At 38.8% G+C, this 23,738-nt stretch overlaps 1 protein-coding gene across 1 annotated transcript in view; it reads left to right on the forward strand.

Annotated features, from left to right (window-relative positions):
- The window catches only part of MOCOS (molybdenum cofactor sulfurase), a 213,001-nt gene that overhangs the window by 164,350 nt on the left and 24,913 nt on the right, over window positions 1–23,738 (forward strand). The window contains exons 7-9 of the mRNA XM_069852989.1: window positions 10,023–10,139; window positions 13,017–13,463; window positions 19,499–19,661. Of these exons, the coding sequence (XP_069709090.1) occupies window positions 10,023–10,139; window positions 13,017–13,463; window positions 19,499–19,661 (727 nt within the window). The remainder of the gene's footprint in view (window positions 1–10,022; window positions 10,140–13,016; window positions 13,464–19,498; window positions 19,662–23,738) is intronic.

Consider the following 23,738-nt stretch of genomic DNA (forward strand, 5'->3'; position numbering starts at 1 on the left):
CTGCTTCCTTGTGAGGCTACCCGAAGAAGAAGCAATTAGCCCTAGATATTAAAGGGCGTTTGTGATGTCACAAAAAAAAGGTTACATACATGCTCAGTGCTGAGCTAATACTGCAGATTTTTCACACAGAGAATCCCCATTAGCTCATTTATTAACAGTGAATATCTGCAGCTTTCAGCATATACAAATGTAATGTGTTTATACATCCCTAAGTCTTTCAAGCTCTGAAACACAGCAATGACTTGGCTTCAGTTTGCATCCTTGCCATCCTTTTTTATCAAAGCCTTGCATACAACTCTATGAGGCTCCAGCCTGGTTTGAATGCCAAAGAGGAGATAGAACAGCTGTGAGGGAACAACATTGATTTGGAACAACAATCAGATACAAAAAAAAGTGGATTTTTCCCAAATCAGGTCAAAGTGCGAAGTTGTATGCTCTCTTCCATTTGCAGATTTAAAAAAATCACCACGTCTGGTATGAGGAATGTTTTGTGCTAATATTTTTTTAAGTTTCCCCTCTTTGTTCTGGTAGGGAGAAGAGACCCGTGAGATGTTCTTTGTACATTCAGTAGATAATTGCAGAGTAATTCTGTAAAGTCAGTTTGGGAGCTGGAAGAGGGGAGAGGAGAGGCAGAGATGGGCAGATGGAATTTCACCCCTAACATTGTTGAATTGTATGCCCTGGAGAGCTCTTACCCGTTCACACTTCCAGTTCAGTGTTTTCTGCCTCTGGTGAAAAACAGCATTTCCCTTATCAAACTTTTTCTTTTTCCACTCTGGTCTTCTCAGATATTTTTTTTCCTCCTGTGTGTCATAGGCTTAAAAAAAGTGAGCAAAACATCATAGCTGTCTTTTGAAAAATGGTCGTCATTTCAGCTGTGGATTACCAGCTCCCTTTCCCACTCTGCTTTCTCACACTGCTCCTTTGCCTGAAGCCTGAAGCTAAGCAGTTTGCTCTCATTGTCTCAGCTGCAAAAGTTCCCTTGGTATCCATATTTGCTTGCCATACCTCCTAAAAATCTTGCCAGGGAATGAGCATCAGTCCATTAGCAGTCTCAGCCTTCTTGCCTGCCACTTCACCCTTGCATGTGACAGACAAACTGCTATAACAGGAATCAGCTGCCAAAGACAGAGAGTGTAAACATTGTGGTTTGCCTAAGGAAGGCTCCTATGTAGTGTTGCATATGGATGAGCTTTGCCTTTCCAGACTGAGAATCCTGCTCTGGTAGATTATTATTAGTTTTGTCTAGAAGCCTATATTAGCATGTCCTGGCGCAGTGTTGTCAATCTGGATAGCATGAAGGGAGATCTAGATTTTAAACTTATCTTTCTTCATTCATTTCTCAAGAAAAAAACATTTTCAGCGTGTCTCTTCAGCACAATTCTGTAATGAAATTTGATGACTGCTCTTATTATGGCATCTGCCCACTGTCTTACCCAACTTCCTTCTATCTCAGCCTGCCTTGAGCTGATGTAAAGATAGACTCGATGACTCGCTACTGGTTTTTTTTTTCCTTTCCTGTCTTTATTTTCTGTCATTCTGAAGTGAATACCAAGGTCTTAAATCAAAATATGTGGCCCCAAATCACTTAGATGTAAGAATAGCCATACAGGATCTAACTGTGGCACCTTCTTTACCCTGGTAGCCTCTTTCTGCCAGTGTTCTCATGAAGAGGAAAAAACCAAAATGACACTCCCCTAAGAAACAAAAAACCAAAATTGTTTTCTTTTTAAACCCATTTACTCTTCTACATCCAAAGCATGCTGTGGCAGTGAATTTTCTTATAAGCAGCTTAGCAACCAAGACAAATTAATCCCTGTGGTTTGAGAAGACATGGAGGGGGGAAATAGATCTTAGGATTCCAGGGTCTATGAGACATTACCCATCATCATTGTGTGCCAAGATAGGATCATCTTTACCTGGACCTGTCCATAGCCTTCAGAGGCAGTTTGTTATGGAACTTAGCTATATTCACTATTACAAAATATTTCCTAATGATTAACCTTAATTTCCCACAGTGTAGCCCAAGTTCATTATTACATGGATTGGGCAAAGACAGAGACACCAGTTTGGTCAGGGAAGCAGAAATTCAAGCAGAGAAGGGTTGGACAAGGACTCTGAAACAGTGTTATATGGGAGAGGTGTGACCAAAGAAGGGGCAGAATAATATAAGCAGTTCTGGAAGCACTTTCATGTTCCAAGTATGCTTTCTTTGTTTTAGTTTCACAGTGTTATCTTTTAAAAGATTCCTTTCCTTCAGTGAAGTTTTAATAAATTGCTTAGTAGGACCTAGATCAGTGCCAGGACCCACCAATGGCCAGATGAAATCTCCTCCCTGCTTCTGCCCTAGTCTTTCAGCATCACCTTGAGGGATTCAATGTCTATCTTCCCCACTCATTCTAACCTCACAGAAGAGTGGAGGAAGTATGTTAAACACTGGGAAATGCTCAGATATTAAGTAGCAGATGCATTTACACAGCTAATTGGATACATATTCATATCACTACTTTTTGTTACATGATAAAACAGACCGTGCAATACCTGTAGTGGGTAGGTTTCGTGGAATAATTGCTGTTTGTTTCTTAGGCAGTTTCACTGGTAGATTAGCTCCAGGACACTGTACATCTGGCATATAGACACAGAATTAGAGCAATGACAACTTGCGAATTTGAAGAGTGGGGAAAAAAAGATGGATCTACAGCATTTCACATGCACAGGAAGCTGTTACCAGGTCAATTTGATCAGATTGCTGACCAGAGCCAGGTAGTAGCTATTACTACTTCTCTGGAAATTCATACCATATCCCTACAGGAGAAAGTGAGCTGCTGTTAAGCAATGATGAGGGATAATTTCTACTTTATTTAATCTATATGAAATAAATCTTCATAGAAAGTTATTAAGCAGAAGATCTTTGTCATTCTTCAAACCATAATCCTTTTATGGTTTTTTTCCATCTATTATTTTTTACTTTTGTGTAAAACAATCTTTCGGTTTTGTAGATGGAGATGTGCAGCATTTTTTCATCTGGGCCAGAGAAAATGGAATTGTAGCATTTGTTAATTCTAGCCGAGAATGTCTGTGCTGAGATGGCCAAACAACTTCGAGTTAGTTACACTAATGCTTTTAGAACTATATCCACTCATTATATTAAATTTGATGACTCAGGGAAAGAAAATTGTTCTTAATATGCCTAATGGGATTTTTGGCCATCTTCCCAGTAGCTACCTAAAAATTGCTGGGATGATTTCTCACTATTGATTTTAGCTATAGATTTAGCCATTGATTTCAGGAAGCCAGAGATGGCAGGTGGACCAGCACAACAGAATGCAAACACAATTACAAGGAGAAAATATTATTGTGAAGATTCCTGTTGAACGTCCACTAATTTCTTTGGTTCCAATTAGTTTCCTGTTGCACTGTGGATGTCCAGTAAGTAGGGAGGTAGCATCAATGCAGCAAACCACACTGACTTGCCAATAAATGGCACCTTGTTGCTTCAAACTGTCAAGAAATGTCATTAGAATCTGAATCCCTGCTTACATTTTGTTAAATGGCACTGGAAAGTGAAAGACAGACCCGACAACAAGGGGCTTTCTAGGTAGGAGATTACTGACAGAGCATAAGGAGATGCTGTACTTGAAAGACTCAGTGTGATATCTGCAAACCTATTTAGTAGGTAACGAAGCTCTGTTCTTGCTCAGGAAGTAGTGACAGAGTACAGACTGAGTTCTTTTCTGTAGTAAATCCTTGAGGGGGGACAAAGACACATGTGAGATAGTATGCTTGAAATTGTCTTCTATTAAACTGCTCTTCAGAGCTAGTAAAGGTTAGAAAGCTTCATGAAAGCCTATACTTAAGGTGTTGCCTGACATTGTTTCTCTGGAGTGTCCTTGCATGTTGCTAAGGAAACTGGAAAGGAGATAAATGAAAGATACTCCTAGTTGTTCAGATAAAAGAATCTCAGATGAATGAGAGAGGCTAAATATTTTCTATTTAGTAACAGGGCCAAACTGTGGCTCTAAACTACAGACCTTGTTACACAGGCAAGAAATGTGAAAAGAAACCCCGTGGTAGCAGCAAAAGGACTGCACTTTTAACAGCCTCTGCTGGATTCCCTTTTTCTTTATCTTGCTAAAAGCAGATAAGCTGCCTTTGAATGCATGCAATGTCCAGTTTAAGTCCACTATCTGAAACCTTCAAAGACAAAGATAGCCTGGCTCCACCTTCTCTATTACCTTGCTTGCATCAGCCTGTCCCCCACAAAAATCCTGTATAGAACTCTGCATGGACATAATTAAAGTAGTACTTCAACACAGTCCACCATGGGACTTCAACCCTACAACCTCCCTGTGATCTACTATCCCCATTTTCAGGGGATTAGCACAAACAAAGGACCATTTCAGTCATTTATGAGGAAAAGGAAAAGGTTTTGACTGGGACGTGAATTAAATCTATGTCACTAGACCTTCTATATCATGTACTGCACCTTTTTATTCCTAAGCATTGCTTCCACTTGTATTAGTCTTCTACGTTCCACATTAACCTTTCGGGATATGAGTTATAGCTTAGTCTTCTGTGTTGTTTGCCTCTGGCTTTCATTTCTCTGACTAGTAGTAGTCACGCTCAAAGCCTTTAGCCTACAAAATAACTAGGGATGCGCAATGGAATGGAGAGATACAGGCATTTTCTTATGACTGACAAGGGAATGTTCCATTGAAGTCAGAGTTAGGAAACCACAGAGGGCTTGGATTCCTTTGCTTTGCCTTTCTTCCTGGAATCCATCCTTTCCATGGTGTCATTTTATCATTTCACTGAAAAAAAAAAAAGGAAAAAAGCTAAGAAAAAAATACCATTGGTTGGAGAGACCTGTTGCCTTTGAGATACCAAATCAAAAACAAAACCAGAGTTGTTTAGCCACTCATCAGCCTATTTGGTTTCTGATAACTGGATGTGGACTCACAAAGTTTATAATTCCATGCCCCAGTTGACTGCATGGACTAAGGACAAGAAAAAAGCAGCTGAAAAAATGTAAGGCCTTCCATGAACAATCGTGATTGTGTTTCATTTCTTCCTTATAGCCACCCTATCCCCAAAGTATCTTCTAGTTTCTGCATTGTAGAAATGTAAAATTATTTTAAATTTCAGTATCTCTCTCTAATACTTCACTGCCTTCTGCCAAAGAGGTCTCGGTCAGTGGGTGGTGAATAGGTGCAGACTGAAGGGAGATTTACGTCCACTCTCCAATTAGTTTAAACCATTGTCAACAACTAGAGATGCAATATGGAGGAGAGTATCCGCTTCATCAAAACTGTGGGAACCTGCCCATGTAGAAATTCTTTCCCTAGGGTGGGAAAAAATCCCTCTCTTGCAGGAAGCCATGCAGTTAAACCAGTTTAAATATACATTAACTCAGCTAAAATGCTCTTAATAAATGATTTGGAAACAAGTGGTGATATTATTTTCTTTTTCTTCTGACCTACTATTAAATTGTATTAAACAAGATTAAGTTGCATTGGCAGCAACATTTCACAGTCAAATGCTGGGTGACAGAAAGAGCTAGCTTACTTTCTCTCCAATTCCATGCCATGAATCAGTGAATTAATTTACCAGTGGATCTGGAGAATAGTGTCATGAAGCCTGTTTTATAACCAGCCGCAACTGGTGTGCAGTGAAATTCTTGTAATGAGCAAATCCATCAGACAAACAAACTGCTCTAAAATTTGAGCATTGTAGAAAGTAGAATAGAAGTCCCAATCCCAATTCCTAAAGGACAGTACCTGCCAGTAATGATTTACGTGATTTTGGTTTTTTTCAGGACACTTCATGATCTATTATAAAAAAGTTCATTTATTCACTTGAATAATTCTTGTGGTACTCAGTAAAATAACTTGCATAAATAAGAAGTACTTGCTTGAATAAGTGCTACAGAATTGGATCCTATGGGAATGCCTTCAACAGGGGTTCCTGAAAAATCCATAATTCTTAGTGAAAATCTTAGACTTGGTTGATTAGAAATGATGCAAAACTATGTGCTATTTGTAAATCTTTACTGTTGCTATTTACCCACAGTAAGCATCATTCTTAGAATTATTTCAGTGGAGCCTGATGCCAGAGAAAAGCCCTCAAGTGAATGGATAGCAGAAGCCAATCATTTAGCAAAGGCAGCGGAGTCACTGCTGCAGCTGTGACAGAGAATGGGAAATCAGAACATAACAGAGAAATTTATTTTTGGAGTTGTCCAGCATCTGAATGTGAACTAAAATACCAGATATCCAAGGGGAACTATGATAGGGTAATGCATTAAAGCCAGGGGAAAAAAGCCCTCCATCTTAATATTTTATATATATATATGTATAAAAATGGCAATTTTTATAGTGAGCATTTGGCCAGTTTGGCAACACTAGAGGAAGGCTCACTGAGGATAGCAACTGTTCTTGAAACAGAAATTATGCTTGGAAAAAAAAATATTTTAAAAATTTATTTAGAGGAATTTCATTCATCTTAAACTCAAAGACCGTGGCCTGCAAGTATGAAAAGCTCCTTCTGCTTGTCTAAAATCAAGAAGAGGTGACATCAGATGTGTCAGGGTGTGAAGCGACCTACAGGGCTTGGCCCATGGTAAAGAGCTTCAGGAAAAGTAATGAATGCAAAGGGGCTCTGAGGGGCAGATGGGACTCCAGGGTGTTGTGATTGCTTAATTACCTTGTCCTCACTGACTGAAATCAGTGAAACTACTGCAAGATTTCTGCATGTATTTTGCAGTTTAGTTGTAGCCTTTAAGATCTGAAAGACCAAGGCACAATAGTTCCAAATATCAGACCCAAAACTGACAATCTGGATACATTAAACTCTGTACTTGCCATTAGTACCATTCATGCTTCTTTGGCTTCACTGATGAACATATTCCTGCCTCCCAAAATTCAGCTACTGCTTTTACAGACAGAACTGCTAGTGGTGTTCTGTATTTCATAACCCTGAGCTCAATATCCATTATCGGTCCTTATGGCAATTTTAAAGATGTGCTTTATTTAAATACACTTTTCTTCATTGAAATAACTGTAACAGATGTTTTATGTTCTATTTGTTTTGCTATGTGATAACACTGCAGAGAGAGATTTAATTAACTCCCCAAGTAGCATTTTTCTAGGGAGAAACTAAACAAGATGAAATTGAAGCATATGTCCAAAGGAAAATGAAGCATGCATTCAACGGACAGATATATGGGCCATGCTGACTTTAGTGATTTCATACATGGTGTCACTGCTTGCACTGAAAGGTGTGCATCAGATTCCCAAGTTTGGCAGAGCACCTGTGTGCCTCATCACATTGGTGATTTGATTAATACTAAGGCTATGGATAAGTTATCTTTTTTCTCCTGAACTGTAATTCCCTATATTCACCTAATTTTATACATTTTTCTGTATCAATAATCCTTGTCTGCTGTACAGATTAATATATATCACAATTAAAAGTGTTATTGGAGAAAGGTATCAGGTTGTAAGGGTATAATGAAATTGCTGTTCATTAAAGAACAGTAATAATTTATTCAACAAAATTAAAAAGATTTTTAAAAAATTCTTGTTAGCAATTTTTTGATGTTGAGTCATGGAAACTTCATTGCATTACATATGCTTTGATAAGCAAGGCTGCCCTAGCAATGTTTCTTAATAACAATAAAAAAAATATTTTATGTGTTGAAGCTTTTTTCTGTGTTGAACAGATAAGCCCAAACACTGTACAAATTCAGTAGTGAAGTATCTGCAATGATTTTTGCCTTACTTGTTATCCTTAACAGAATGATAGATCCACCCATGAGTCACTAGCACCATGACAAACAATGTTATGCCGGGATGACAACTTCTCTAATCTAAATGAGAAAAGAAGTCAAGAAAATGTCACTGTTCCCAAATTGAAGTCTTCTGACAAAACAAAGCTAATGACACCACAACAGTCTTCCTCAACAGATGCCTTTTACTCTAACTTTGGTTTGAGAAACGTGCTTTGATCACAGGATGTTCTCCAGGGTATTAATCATGAATAAGGATCTCAGGACTGATTCTTTTCTCTGCTTTCCACGTGTGGACGTACAGAAGTTTTTTTGATTGTTTCTCTATGGACTGAACCGTTTTGAACTAAACTAGTGGCGCAGAACATATTGAAGTGTGAACTTGAGAATTTGTGCGCTATAATGATGTAGGATTACTTTTCTCTGTACAGCAAATTTTTGTGCCCCATACATGAAAACAAATAAAAATTTAATGATGTTTGAACTGCTTTTAGCAGAGATAAACACTACTGAGGTTGAATTATTTCATCCTGGAATAATTTCTTACACAAGGCTTGTTTTTTCACGCTGCTGAAATACTGAAGATAAAGGCGCGTGGTATCTCAGACAGTTAAAGACAGAGATGTCAGAAGGTAGGCTCACATGAGAAGGTTGATGATGTGGGAAGCTAGGAGGCAGAAGATAGGCTGAGTTATACCATCTATTGGGCTATTATCCTATACAAAGAAAATTAATGTTACAAAAAAAAAAAAGCCTATCGAGATTAAGCCATTTAGAAAAGCCAGGTTGAATGTTTACATTGATACCTCAATCAGATAAAGCCTGAACTCACAGTTAGGAAAATGGTTCATTTCAGATGGTCAACACTTCAATTCTTGCACCTTTAGGCTGAGCTGTCGTTATGCTCATGGCTGAGCCTGAGTTCCCTATGAGGAGAATTTTGTCACTAGTGTGCCGGCGTCCTCTCAGTCTGCAGTGTAGTTGTTCCCAAAGCTCTTAACTCTCCGTTTTGCAAAAAAAAAGAGCTAAAACACAGAGAGTTTAATACAGCTTGTGTGAGGCTGTTCTGGGAGTCTATGGTAGAGATAGGATGCTCCAGTTTTCATGCTACCTTTCTGACCATTTCTTGACCATCTTTTCTCCCAGACCTGAGGGGGAACATTCATCGTTTATTGTCAAATAAATAACTAGTAGCTGCACCTGCTCTGCTAACCTTACCAGATGCTATTGTTGCTTTTTGAAATAAAAAAAAAGCATTTTTGGATGCCTGCAGTGTGCTTCCATTGTTTCTTAGCTGTGCTATGAAAACCTGACAAGCCATATCTTCCTCTGCTATGCCATCCTGCTAGTGCCATCCTCCTGCTGCATTCATGTACCCATCTCCTTCCAACGGACATATAGACACATGCTTCTGTCCTCTTTTTCATTCCTTCAGATAATTTATTCATGCCAGTTTGTCATCAAGTATTGTATCTCTGCCTACTTGTTATTTAGTGGACAATAAGGAAATAGTATAACACAGAATAGCACAGCACAAGGAAAACGTACACCAGAGAGCTGGTGGACTGGGTAGTCGTGTGTGGAAGAGTCAGGGAGGTATTCCAGTATCGTCCCTGCCCTGACAGATGTTATTGCTTGCCAGGGGGCTGATTCTTCAAGTGATTGTCTGCCAAAAATCCCACAAATGGTCAGTTTCTGTAATGAGGACTTGCAGTTTCTGATCCTTGAAGAACAAGGTTTCCTCTACCTAACTAAAGAAGTGCCTCAGGCCCCTCTTCAGACTCTACAGATGCAGTTGTAGATGAATGTTCTGTCATGACACTGAATGATATCTGACTGCGGACCTGTAATTAGCACTACTGATGTGGATGAATGTTTTCACCGGTTTAAAATGAAACATATGTACCGTCATTAACAGGATCAGGACCTGAACTGATATGCTCTGTGAGTGTGTGTATGTGTGTGTGTGTGCACATGTGTGTTGTGTGCACTCTCTATCAATACCAAGAGAAGCATTTCTGCTTTCACCAGTTTTCTTTCTGCTGAAATCGAAAGGCTGACAAATCCTAAATGTGTATGGGAATATTAAAAGCTACATTAAGTTGTTAATAATTTAGAGAAATAATTCACCTCCAATTGAATTGTACCTTTAAAACACTGTATGTTGTTTACCACAACTTTAAAATGTCTGCTTTTTGGTTTTCTCCTATGTCTTATCTCCTGCTGGATTGGAAAGGTGGACAAGATGGCCAGTCTCTACAACATACACATCCGCACTGGTTGCTTCTGTAACACAGGAGCCTGCCAGATGCATTTGGGTATAAGCAATGAGGACATCCAAAGGAACCTGCAGGTTAGTTTCTGAATGAGATTGCATGATATTCCATATGGCCTATGGAAAATGCCTAGATTCGGTGACCCAGGAGACATCTTCTGGATATCAGTTTTGAATTTCCTCAGGGTAGGATGTTTGAAAGGAAGAAAAAATTTGGCTGTGTATCAAAAAAAAGCCCTAAGTAGTTAAAAGCTAAAGTAGATGTATGATGTCTTGTAGTTTTGAGTCTCTGCAGCATTAAGAATGGAAGCAAATTTGATTTGCTTTCTCTGACCTTTCAACTCAATTGCCATGTTAAATAACTAAATGAACTGAAATTCAGTTCATTGAAATGGAGAGATTAAAAAAAATCATTTGATGGACTCAAACCAGTATGTGTTACTTGTTTTTATTTCATTGGAAAACATGAAATTGTGGCTTCTTGCTCTGATTTGGAATTACATGAAATCCAGACTTCCTGTAGAACAGAAGTTCCTGGACAACTCATCTCATGTTGTTCCTTAAGTGTTCTTAATCATACTTAATGTTCAAGTATTACAGAACTATTGCTGTTGGATGTTACAGTTTAAAAGGCACGCACCAAAAAACCATAGATGAGAATACACACTGCATCACAGAGGGTGAAGTAAATTTAGATGACACCTATCTAGATTACTGGTGTGTTATACTCTTAGAACATGAATGCAAAGGCTGTTTTCTAGATGACTAATTTTTTCTATAAATTGTCACTAAAAGATGTGTAGCAGGATGTACTACAATTAAGCAAGGAAGACTTCAGGTCTGCATATTTGTCAGAGACTGAAATTACAGTAAATTAATATAGAACAATCCACAACTTTATTGATGGTATTCTTCAAAAGATAAAAAATTATAATGGCTGTATTGATATTATAGCTCCCTTATAATTTCACAGAGACATTTAGATAACTTTTGCAAATACGTTTATAGGCAAGACTGATAGCACAAGTTCTTAAAGGAAGAGAGCTCTTTAATACCCTCTTTGGCAAAACAGTGCTTTGTTTAACTGTGGAAAGCTACCAGTCCATAGTCTCCTCATGCATAACCTATCTAAGAGCAGGTGAGTAATGTTTGAGTTTTTGAGGGGGAGCAGGTTACCCTGAGAAAGCTAAAAAGGACCTACCCTTCTGCTGAAGTGCAAATGCCAAATAAGCAGCTGCAGCGCTCTTGGATGGCCTCTTACAGGTCTAGATCATGTTCAAAAAGCTGAACAATTAAATGGGGATAGGCCAAACTCAAACTTGTAAGTCTGCCAAAAGTGGTGTGATGAGGTGGCACAATCAAGCAGTCATTATTTGGGACATTCCCATCAGTCCTTTGAGAAGGATCCAGATGAGTTATTGACAGCATTACTGCGTAGGGGAAGGCATCTTTTATCACATTATTCGCACATATACTTCGGTTTCACTTTTTCCCAGGGTGCTGACTGTATTTTTCCTTCCCTGATGAAGATTTCCATGTATGAAATGACTGTGAGGGAGGACTTTCTGTCCTCAAGGGTCCCTGGAGAAGTGTGCTTAGTTTTCTCAGGATGTTACGTAGGAACTTGTTTACTTATTTTCACAGCAGGAACCTCTCTCCTTAGTCAGTCAATCAATACTTGGCAAAAGGCTACATGTATATTAACAGATGCAACCTAATTTTGTAAATGTTGCTTCCACTGTATTGTCACGGGTAAAAACTGCATCACATTGCATTAAAATACAATATTTACTACTGTATTACATGCTTTGACATCGAGGGTTTTTTTTTTATTTCTTTCTCCTTCTCTAAATGGCATCTGTGTTCATTGAACTGTGACATTTCTTTCTCAAAAAAGCCCTCGTGAGTAATCTATTCACACTTCCATTTTTATGTAACAGAAGTGCATAAATAAATTAAATTCTGAGTGCAGCTACTGCACTTAGAGGAATAAGGATGCTAGCTTAGGACTAAATATTGTGTCCATTGGTGAGATGTAAGATGGATGAAAAAAGGGTGTCTCTAGCTTATCTCACTGGAGATGAGTAGCAGCATTCACCGTCTCACTTACTGAAGTAGAAACTTTTGCCCCAAGGGAGAGTTTTCCAGAGACTGCTGTATGAAAGACTTATCAGATAAAGGGGTATCTACATGGAGGTGGCTGTTAGGGTATTTGAAGCATTTTTCAACAAAATTTTTTCATCAGTGGCAACCTATGTTCTTCAAAGGAAGAAATGTTAGGGAGGAGGCTAGTTTCTTCCATCCTGAAAGCAACATGTTGACTGGGTCAGCAAAAGAGATTTACTGCATATGCCAATGACAAGGGAAGTCACTTTGGGTGTTGGAGCTCTAGATTCGAGTCTTTTGCTTTGCTACTATCCCAGACCAGTACTCAGCTGTATAGCTATCCCTTGGACTACTCAACACAAGCAATGAATAAGTCACTCATAGTATAAAATAGAACTGTTCTGACAGCAAATAGGAAGAAAACTGCCCCAGGAAAATCATCAATCTCTTGGTTTGTTCACTTTTCTGAAAGTAATATCCCAGTTTAAATCTCAGTGAACTATGCAGAGGAGACTGGAATATACCTGGGAACTGCCCTAGCCCTAGCTTACAGGTCATCTTGGAGCATACAGACTTTTTCTGATTCTTTATATGTTTTCCAGAAGTCTCTCTTGCTTTAGGGTAGAATAGAACAAGTATCTCAAAATGGTCTTTTCCCAGATAGAGTAATAAGTTAGTTGAGATTTTTTTCGTTCATTTTCTCTTTGTATTCATGTGTTAACTTTGATTTTTTTAAAACAGTTTTTCAGGTTAGAATTAAGAGACTCATTAATAACTGTATAAAATTAGAGGGAAATAAAGCAAAATTTGTCTTATTAGCTCTCTGGTTCTCTTCCTATTTCAAACTAGGCTGGCCATGTCTGTGGAGACGATGTAGACCTAGTTGATGGACATCCCACTGGTTCTGTGAGAATATCCTTTGGCTATATGTCTTCTTTTGAAGATGCACAGACTTTTTTGAAATTCATCATAGCCACCAGACTCTCGAAGTCAGGCAATGAGATTCCCGTCCAGTCTTCTGTTACAAAGCTGATGACAGAGTCTGTCCCAGATGACCTGCCTTCCTTTAGCAATGCAGATAAATTGTCTCCAATACCACACATCTTGGACAGAGAACTCAAGGATAATTTGTCTGCAAGAAAGACGACTGTCAACTGGCAGCCACCAGAGTCTGAGGCAGAAAGCATAAGGGCAGCTGTTTCTGAGACGGCAGTACCAACCTGTAGAAGAAGTAGCAAGCCCATCACCGTCACCAACATTTACGTCTACCCAATCAAATCCTGCTCTGCGTTTGAGGTATGTTTTCAATCATTATTAAATTGTCATCTTAACCTTGCATTTTTTCTTACTGCTTTCAGGCATGTCAGCCAGGAATAGTATGTCTATGAGATATTAGGAAGAAGTGTGTGGGTACCCATTTTTCCTTTTCTACGGTTTATTGAATCAATACTGCTCGCTAAGGTACTTTGAAAGGTTTTCAATTAGACTGAAGTTGCAGGATGCCAATGTATCTTCTGCTCTCACCTTCCCTCAATGGACAAATCTGCACATAATATGCAGTCTTGAAGAAAATACTTGGATTGCAAAACTTGGCTAAAATATAATCAAGTAATTAGTATGCTTTTACAGAATGGCACATGATGGACTTGTAGGCATTGATGGGTAGGCAACAGCTGAGAAATAACTTGATTAACATGTTATAATTGAGAGGAGGCTGATTTACATTACAAAGAAATGTTATCATTAAAAATGCATTTGCAACAGAAATATGACATTTAAGTGTTGCTGCACTGTTTGAAAGTTCACTCTCTGAAGATCTTAATTGCTTTTTTACCAAGTTAATAATATTGTCACCTTAGCTGTGACTTTTTTTTTAAATAATGCATGATGAAATATGTGTGTGGCCCACATGTGACCTAGAATGTGACTCTACTTAGTACTATACTGGGAAGTGATTTAATGAATGTTGATATCAATATATCTTTGCCTATGAAAACTTGCTGGTGTAGGTCACTGTCTCACATCTGAGTGAAAATTGGGGTCAAATCTGGTGACAAATCACCTGCATTTAAAATACGGCTTCTCAGCTGATTTTGTTTGATCGTGTTTGTTTTTTTTCTTAATGCGAAAAGAGGCTGAGGAATTAAAGCAAAGTGTGTTAAATGATCAACAAAACATCTGTATTTTAAAATTTCATTTGGCTTATATCATCTTTAATTCAGAGGCAAGTTTTGAGCATTAAATGAGACCTGGACAAACCATTTTCACACCTTATTAACCTCCCACTAAATCAAACCGTTTAGAAAATCTAAGTAATCCCACATTTCATGTGAAAATGTTTTAAGCTTTGTTTAAGTGTTGCAGTTATTATAGCTGTATTACAGATGCCCACTACAGAGGCTGCTGAAATCTGCTGTAGCAGTATTCAGGCCCCTTTGGGGTTAATTTCTATTTTTAACATGCGGTCTGGTGTTGTCAGATACGTACCACAACATTCAGTGCTAGGAAGGCTTTGAAGTGATTGTGCCCAGGAGCAGGTAAGACTTGCTTCAGCATGGAAGGCAGTTTATGTTTCCCCACAAGCTGAGCCAGGTTTCTTCTCTTCAGGCTCTGTGAGGGGAAACAACTGTAGGTGATAAATTCACACAAATTTGGTACTCCCTGGCAGACTGAATGGCAATTTTATGTGGAGATGGTAAATCCCTATTCCTCATGCATACTTCTTTTGCCAGGCATGTGTTAATGGGCTCAGCATTAAAATAGGCTTCATTTTACTTCAACCTACCCCTCCAAAGTTAGATAAATTCAGTAACTAGTGACAGATGGATACCTGCTAATGAATCTTATTGTAAACTAGGCATCTGCTGCATATGCTTGTACAATTCTGTCTTTATCCATTGACTACAGGAGGAATCCAAGCCCACTTGGATTACATAGCTAACACTAGCTGATATGAATAGTTTAAAAATACAGATATTAAAATTACTACTATGTTGTGAGGTTTAGTTTTGCATGTCTATAATCCTTTATGAAGTCTACTGTTTTCTGGTTTGAAACCTTTTTATAACACAGTATCAGCCATGTTAGAACCCAGTAAGCCTGTATTGCTAAATTAAAAATCTGAAATCCAACACAATAAAATATGAGACTATGCCTGTAACTCTTCTTATTTAACAAAATTAAGAAAATCAACTACAATCACCTTCAAAATAGTTCCCTTCTGAGTTGAAACACAGCTGCATATGATGCAGCCAGTGGTCAAAGCAATTCCACGGGTCATTTTTTGAAAGGCTGTTGAGGGTTTCTGTCATTTTTGCTTTCACATCTTCTGCTAAAAAAAGACTGGATTCCCTTGAGCACCGACTTGATCTTTGGGATCTCTTCACTCTATGCGTCAGTCAGTAGTTGAAAAGTTTCTGTCATGGATTTCTTCCATTTCACAAGAAACTTGATTTTATCTTGCTGTTCAGTCCTGTACACCAACATTTCCTGACAGAGTAAGAAAACTTCTATATTTGAACACGTGCCCACTCATGCTGAGTGAAGCAATGGAGTTGAGCCTTGTATCACTGTGGCAGGTGTTGAAAATGTTCTATAACCATCTCTCTGTCTCTCCCATCCCACTCTTGGTTTCTGAGCTATAGGGTTAGTCTCGGGGTTTTTTTGTGTCAGGCTTTATACGCTGGCTTTAGTATATGGTATTGGAAGGGACTCAAAGTTCACTATCAATGGCAGTTAATTCTTCTTGTCTTCTAAAAGAGCATTTCTTTGTGCCTTTGCAGTTAGTTTATAGAACATACATGAGTACATGTGAAGGACCAGTAGAAATTGGCCTAATAGATATGACAAAAAATACTTTCAATGCATAAGGAGAGCACACCAGGAGATGCAGCCAAAAGATTAATTATTTTCATGATATGGCAGTGAACCTCAAAAAAAAAAAGCTTGCTTTCACGATCTTCTTCCTGTCCATCAGATATTCTTCAGGGGTTTTTTTTTCCCAAAAGGCCTGAGTGACACTTCTAGACTTGTCATGCATTTATAGCTACCCATGGAAAGATCTGTCAGCCTCATTGCCTGCCTATAGAAGAAGTGCAAGTGACAACTTAGAGCCAACCATTTAAAATAAACTTTAAAAATCAGTTAATCCCATTCTAAATCAGGTAGTAGCTTGGTCTCTTCCCAGTGGTTGAAAGTAAAATTGAAAGCCACTGCTGCCAGAACCCACATAATCATTAACTGTAGAATGCATCTCTACCCACAAATCTTATCCTCTTGAAATGGGAAAATTACCCATGCCTCATGGCACTGCAGTTTGAAGCGCAACGTGCTAGAGAAACCTTACCACAATTAAATGGAATCAAATCCTGAAAGTCATTTTGCCTTTGAAAATATTCATTATACCAGTGTTTCTGAGCTTTATCATTAAAAGACTGAATCTTGTAGAAAAGTGTTGCTTTGCAAAGCTCTTAGTGATCTTTGTCATACAGACCTCACATTTAACATTACATAATCTCCTCACTTTAGTAAACTTATAAACTTCTGAAGTAATAATCACGTAGTTTATAGTTCAGTATAGAAGCCAAGAATTGAAATTCGGTTTCATGTTTTAAATCTAAAATCATAGAATCATAGAATAATTTGGGTTGGAAGGGACCATAAAGATTCCAGTCCCCCTGCCATGGGCAAGGGCACCTTCCACTGGATCAGGTTGCTCAAAGCCCCATCTAACCTGGCCTTGATCACCTCCAGGGATGGGGCATCCACGACTTCTCTGGGCAACCTGTTCCAGTGCCTCACCACCCTCACAGTAAAAAATTTCTTGCTAATGTCTAAATCTTCCCTCTTTCAGCTTACAACTGTAATGCCTTGTCCTGTCGCTACACTACCTCATAAAGAATCCCTCCCCATCTTTCCTGTAGGCAGGAATGAAATATCTTAAGATGCTTTGTAGTTGTTGGAAAGATAGAAAAATATTTTCCCAATTAAAAATTTTATCTTCTTTTTATCAGTTATAAGGTAGCCCTAAGCTAGTTGATAAAGCTAGTTCTCAATTCTATTCTATGGTATGAAAAGGTGAAAGTTGTTTAGATATTGGGCAGCAATAAATTCACTCATCTTGTACTTGGATACTTGAGATTGGAATCTCATAGATTTTTAAGTTCAAGTGCAGGACTCCAGCTGTTATGGTAGGTCAAACCTTTAGCATATGTAGTAAATAGGCTTTATGGTAAGTATGATTGCTTGCGTTTGTATAAAATAATAAGTGCAGTGGAAAATTCCAGCTAGCTGTGTGTGCAGGACCCAGCCCATCTGCCAGTGAAGTCAGCCTGCTGACTTACTGGCTGCACGACAGATGACTTGATTAGTGAAGGGAGGAGAAACTCGATGAGGATATGAGTACAAACTCACAGCTGTTTGATCTCCTCTTTAGAGTCACATAATCTCTTCCTCTTCTAAACTCTGATTTCTCTGCTCTATTCTAAGTGGTTTAGTATGGGAGGTGCTTGACCTCTAGAGAAAATGAGAGTGCAGAGTGCTTTGGCAGCTGAGGGGGACGAAGCTTGGCATGAAGATCATCAGCTCACAGTTCCTGCAGCCTGTGCATTTTAGAATGTTCCTGTCCACAGGACTGTTTCAGTTCAGTGTTGTTCCATGGGGTTTTTACACACAGAAAGTGTGGGGGCAAAAATTCTAACCTCATAAAAGCACTTTCTTTTCCCTGCAATTATTTTATTAAATGGGTAGAAGCAAAGAAGAGGAGTAACCTCTATCTCAGATCAGTTTTTTCTCCTTTTCCAACATAAAAATGTGGTTTAAGCATCCATTATTAAACATGGTCATCTCTCATGTCAATGAATTTTGCATAATTACATAATGCAGTTTGCCTGGTCAAAAAGGTTGGGACTTTAAACTTTATTATTAAAAATAACTTTATTATTTGTGCAGTAGATCCTGGAGTATAAAAGTTGCAACTCAACACAGAAGACAAATTAGCTTTTAATTTAAAATACAATGTAAATTCCTAGTGATCATGTGTTTTCTGTATTCAATGCAGCTGATAGCGCTGTGGCCAGATTATTCAGAGTTCAACTTTATGCTTTAAGTTTTCAGTTTCAGAGCGCCTGTCCTCAGTTTCAGTCAGGCTGTCAGCATCAAGCTACTGCTGCAGGTTTCTATAAAACCTGGAAAATTTTATGAGTGGGATATCACGGCTCTGTGAAGTTTTGGATAGAGCACATGCTAAACAAAAATGTGATTTTTAATTAATCTCATCAGTGCTTTCAGCCATGCTTTTCTTCAGAGCATCAGGCTATGCCTGACATTTTTTTTTCTCAATACTCTTTGCTGAAGTCTTTTGCCAGTTAATTCATATTAACTGCACAAAGCTCTTCTACAAGTATTAAACAAAGTTCATCTGTAGTTAACTTTTGCTCAACTCAACTGTGACTAGAAAACATACATGAGTTGAAGCAGTATATTTCAATGCCCAGCTTTATGTTTAAAGAATGGTATTAATATTTTAACATTCTGAAGGAGAAAGCAGTTATTAATATCACCCAAAGGCATTATTAAAATTGCTCTCATTTTGGATTTCAAGATTACCATCTGTGTAGCATCAGTAACAGATGTTCTTTTCACTAGAAAAATGTACACGAAGGCAAAGACAATATGCTCGTATAGGCTATTGGATGTAGAGAGTGTTATAGAAGTAATGGAAGAACAGTTAGCAAAGAAGACAATGTGGTTTGTTGTAAGGGTATCTGGGGGTATCTGGAGAAACTATTATGCTCCTAGCTAAACCAGAAACCTCAGTGGTAGAGTTTTTCTCAAATAGACTAATTTGTAAAGTGGTTCCAGTTTCATGAAAAATATGGAAGTTTTTTCAGGATTTCGAATTTCACATTTTTTTTGCTTTTTGTTTGGTTGGTTTTACCTTAATTCACGTACAACTCCCATGGAATGTCCATGCTTTGCAAATTAAAAGGGTGAAAGATCCTAAAAATGGGTGAGTGTAAAACTGAAAACAGTTTTCAGAGTGTTTCAGAGGTTGTTTACTGTATTCTCTTAGCTATGATAAATCAAAGTGTATGATAACATGTAACAAACTATAGTAACTCCATTTTGCTTTTTCAGCTTTGTACAGCGATACCTTTATTTTTGCAGTTAAGGCATCTCTTATGAAACGTTGACACTGGTTCATATATGTTTCCCTGATTTCAAAGTATTTCATTAATGGTTTCTTTTCCCTCTCTTTTCTTTTCAGCATGAAGTCATTAGTGCCTCTAACATTTTCTAAACCTTTCTGTCCTCTCCTGATGCTTTGCCAGGTTACAGAATGGCCAGTAGGAAACCAGGGTTTGCTGTATGATCGCAACTGGATGGTTGTAAACCAGAATGGAGTTTGCATGACTCAGAAGCAGGAGCCAAGGTTGTGTCTTGTAAATCCTTCAATTGATCTGAAGCAAAACATTATGGTCATTGAGGCAGAAGGTTAGTAACCAAGATCCTTTTCCTCCCTTCCTTATTCATGACAAACTTCTAGGCAGACACCCCTCCATGCACCCATCAAACTACTGAATGCTGTGTATACTTACTGATTTCAGGGACAAATTCTGCTACCAGCTGTGGGCAAAGAAAGCCCAGGCTGCAATATACAGCTGAGTAGTTTCCTAGCTTGTTGTTGGGACTGACAGAGAGGTGCACAGTGACTGCGTATGTGCAGTCACTAAGTGGAGACTTCAGGAAGGAGTAATGAATTGGCAAATGAGGAAATTTACTGACTAGTCTATCTCTCCCCATCATAAAGTCCATCAGTCTGAAGGGCCTGTTATACCTGCAAAGCTAAAGGAGTCCAACATCAAACATCCTGGCCAAAGATCTTCCCATTTCATAGTTCTCCTACTCCTTCCAGCTGTGGGACTAAAGGGGTGGACTCTTCAGCAGAAATTAGTATGAATTAAAATAGGGACTGGATATTATTTAGCTCAATTAAATACTTGCACTAGACAGCAAATATTTCATGAAGCGTGGGTTTCTCTGGATTCATCAAAATCCTTTTTATTCTCTGCTAAGTGGCAGGGTGAGGGAAGAAAAAAACTTGTAGAACATATTATGGAAAGCCCTTTGCTACTTGTGGGTGCAAATTATTTATTTTGCTGAGTGCTATTAGCATTAAACACTGGAACAGGTTTATATTCCACAGAAGTCATTATTAATGCTGAGTTTGCATGTGGCTGAATGGTGTTCATCATTTCCCTGGGGTCTAACATTTACACAGCCTGTATATCTTAACCATTAATAATATATGTGCCCATGTTTTCAGAGCAAAACAAGGGAACCTATATTCAGATTTTTCACCCTTTGTTAGAAATCTCTATGAGTGCATCTGTAACTACAGCCTCCTTTCACTTTGTACCTTACCACTGTTGTCCTTTCCAGCCCTCTAAGCACACTCTTTAAAATTAAGTTTGACCAGTTGTCTTCTTCTGTCTGGAATAGGTTTGTCAAATGCACATTTGTGTATGTCCGCTAGTCTTGTGTAATTTTGTGTGTGAGTTTCTGATCTCTAACACAACCTAGACACTTCTTCAGGATTCCAGGCAGGTTCACTGGCACAAAAGTAACTGTTCCCCACTCTTTCCTCTTATAACCTTTCTTTCAAAAGGTATTGTTAATTTATTTCAGTTCTATGTGTGGCACCTTGCACCTCATATTTTTTTAGTACAGTTGCATAGTCAGTCTTCTTTCCCATTTGAATCATCAAGTGATTCAGAACAAATTATTTCTAGACATTCAGTTCCTTTCCCCCTCTCTTCCTTTCTGCCCGTACTTCTTGCTTGCACGCACAGTGTGAAGTCTTGGCCAAACCTTCTCCATTTATATACTTCACATTTTCAGATATTCAGATCAGTTGGGCCTTTTGATTGCGTCATTCTGCTCTTCTGCGAGCATTCTTAATTTTTTTCTGTGCTAGTACCACATTGTTCAGACAAGTGCATATACATTAGTATGTTTACCTGTCAATAATACCTTCACTGACACACTTCAGGGAGTCAGGAACAAGTCTTCCCAGCAAAATGACAGTCAAGATGCCCATTTCTCACTGAGATTTACAGTCTCTTGCCATAGTTAATGCCAGGGAGAAATACACCTTTAAATCCTTCATTTTACTTTATGTCACTTTTGGAATTTTCACTGTCATTCACCTTCCTTCCTATGAACGCAAGAACCATTTCCCTCCAGAAGTCATGGACCACATCTGTGGATCACTTGTCCACCCAAAAGTGATTAATCAAATCTCCAGTGTGCACTAAGAGAATCTAAGTTTGCATTTATTTATAGCCTGCTTTGGTACAGTCAGCATGTAGCAGTAGAATCATTTCATTCTTTGTATAATGACTCTACATACCAATAATTTTAGGCCATAAAGTGACCTAGGCCCTCTTTTATAATAGTCCTGGTATTTTTTGCTTTAAGAGTGTACTTGCAACCTGTGGTAATTTTTTTTTAAAGCTTGACAGTGAGATAATGGCAGTCATTTGCTTGGGGATGCTATTCCAGAGGTTATTGCTCGTAAGATAGCACAGTGATGGGAACACATAGGAACCAGTGGGGCAAGACTAAGCAAATAAATATGTAGAAAGTTGTTCCAATATTTATTTTGTTTTCTCTCCTTTTACCTTCAGTCTAAATGCATTATTTGTTTGTTTGTATTAAATTTATAATTTTTCTTCTATCCCTTCACATACGTGGGTGATTTTTATATCTCCCACTACAATAATTTCCGGGCAGACAGATTTAATTTAATTTGTTGACTCCTTGAAAATGCCATGGTAATCACTGTCACTTTTGTCACCACTCTGTCCAGCCTGTCAGTAGTTTGTTGCTAATGTAGGACCTGAAGCTGAACACTGTTTCTGTAGCTGGAGCAGTGATCAGTGTGGTGAGGAGCACTAGACCTCTGATGAGCCTGGCCTTCTGTGTGCAGCTCAGAGCCTTCACTGGTCTATGTTAGTGGCTAATGGTATTTCAGATTTGTAACACTTAGCCTGCTAACTACAGCCACCTCCAAGTCTCTTCCAGCTTTGTTGCTTTGTGAATTATTGCTCCCGCTAAATGCCTCCCACCCAAACTGCCTTTTCTCAGCCACAGTAGCATGTATCTTTCCAAAATGAGCTTTGTTTTCCTCAACTCTTACTTTTCCTCCCCTTGCCCTCATAGTCCCCGTGCAGTTTCTCTGTTCTTCTCAGTGTGATGGAGACATATCTGGCGGTGAGCAGTGGGTGAGGGAGGCGACAGTGATGAAATAAAGAGAGAGAAAAACCTTTGAGTTGCACATTTACTGAATCCTCCCACACCAGTGAGTGTGAAAACGCAGCGGCTCCCAGCTGACTGGGTAGCGACTGCAGTCAAATAGTTACCATCCTCCTGATCCTCCTCAAGGAGGCTGTAACCACTCTGCTTTCTGTACTAGTTTCTCTGCTGTCATCTGTGCTTTTCCTATTGTGAGAGCAGGCTGTGGCAATGGTCTCCATCTAGACCGTGGTTTGCTGTCTGGAGGAGTCTCTCTCCCATAGAGAGAGCCCAAGGCAACTGTGCTGCTGGATTAGGTGCCTCTGGTAAGTGCCCAGAGCCCAGTGGGTGAATCCCACAGAGCTGAATCATGTGGCATTCTTAAAGAACGTTTTGCTGCTGTTAGATTTTTTTTTTTGCTATTAGATTATGGTGAAGACTATCTTTGCCACTTTTCAAACATAATGAGTCTGTCCTCTCTTCCCCCTCCAGGCACGTGCTTTCCGCTCCCTCTAGAACTTGTCATTAGTGGGAGATTTGTTTATGGCTGCTTTATTTCAGTACAGTTTAATATTCTCTGTCTTCTCTGTCCAACAAAATAGAATTGTCAGCGTGATTTAGTGTGACAGTAACTACTTTAATACCTTTTGCTGAATCCCCTGTGTGATGAGACAATGCTTCATGTTCTTTCTTTAACCCCTGCATGTAGGGTGTTTCTCTGTAGCCTGTCAACAACCAGCTGTGGATAGGCAGACCTGCCAGCTCACTGACCTAGCTGTGTGATCCTGGCATCCCCACAGGGCACCAGACTAGAGCTCTTGACAAGGACAAAACTGCTTGAAGGCTTAGGATCCTTCACTGACATGCCAGCAAAATTAGTTGGCTTGCATGGCAGCGAAGGAATTCCAGGTATTCCCCTGGTATCTGAGGAAGGGGGTAAATGAGAGTAGATCGAAAGGAAGGACTTGTGCTTGGTCTCTCATAGGCTGTACTTTACTTTGGTAGAGGAATTGATAGTTTAATTTTGGGAAACTGCATTTCTGTATTTTGTCAGAATTATTTTCTTAGAGTATGTGTTTGTTAACAGACATTTCCTATATTACTAACAATATAACAATATAAGTAACCCTAGCTACCAGAGGACGCACTTTGGGAAAATCAGTGTAACTTTAAGTAAGACCCTGTGGAGAAAGGCAAGCTCCTGTATCTTAACTGAAGCAGTTTAGGCTCCCAGCACCTTAAATGCAGGAAGGAACAAGTACTTTTATTTCTAGA

This window comes from Phaenicophaeus curvirostris, chromosome 3 (genome assembly GCF_032191515.1).
Source record: "Phaenicophaeus curvirostris isolate KB17595 chromosome 3, BPBGC_Pcur_1.0, whole genome shotgun sequence".
Classification (NCBI taxonomy): domain Eukaryota; kingdom Metazoa; phylum Chordata; class Aves; order Cuculiformes; family Cuculidae; genus Phaenicophaeus; species Phaenicophaeus curvirostris.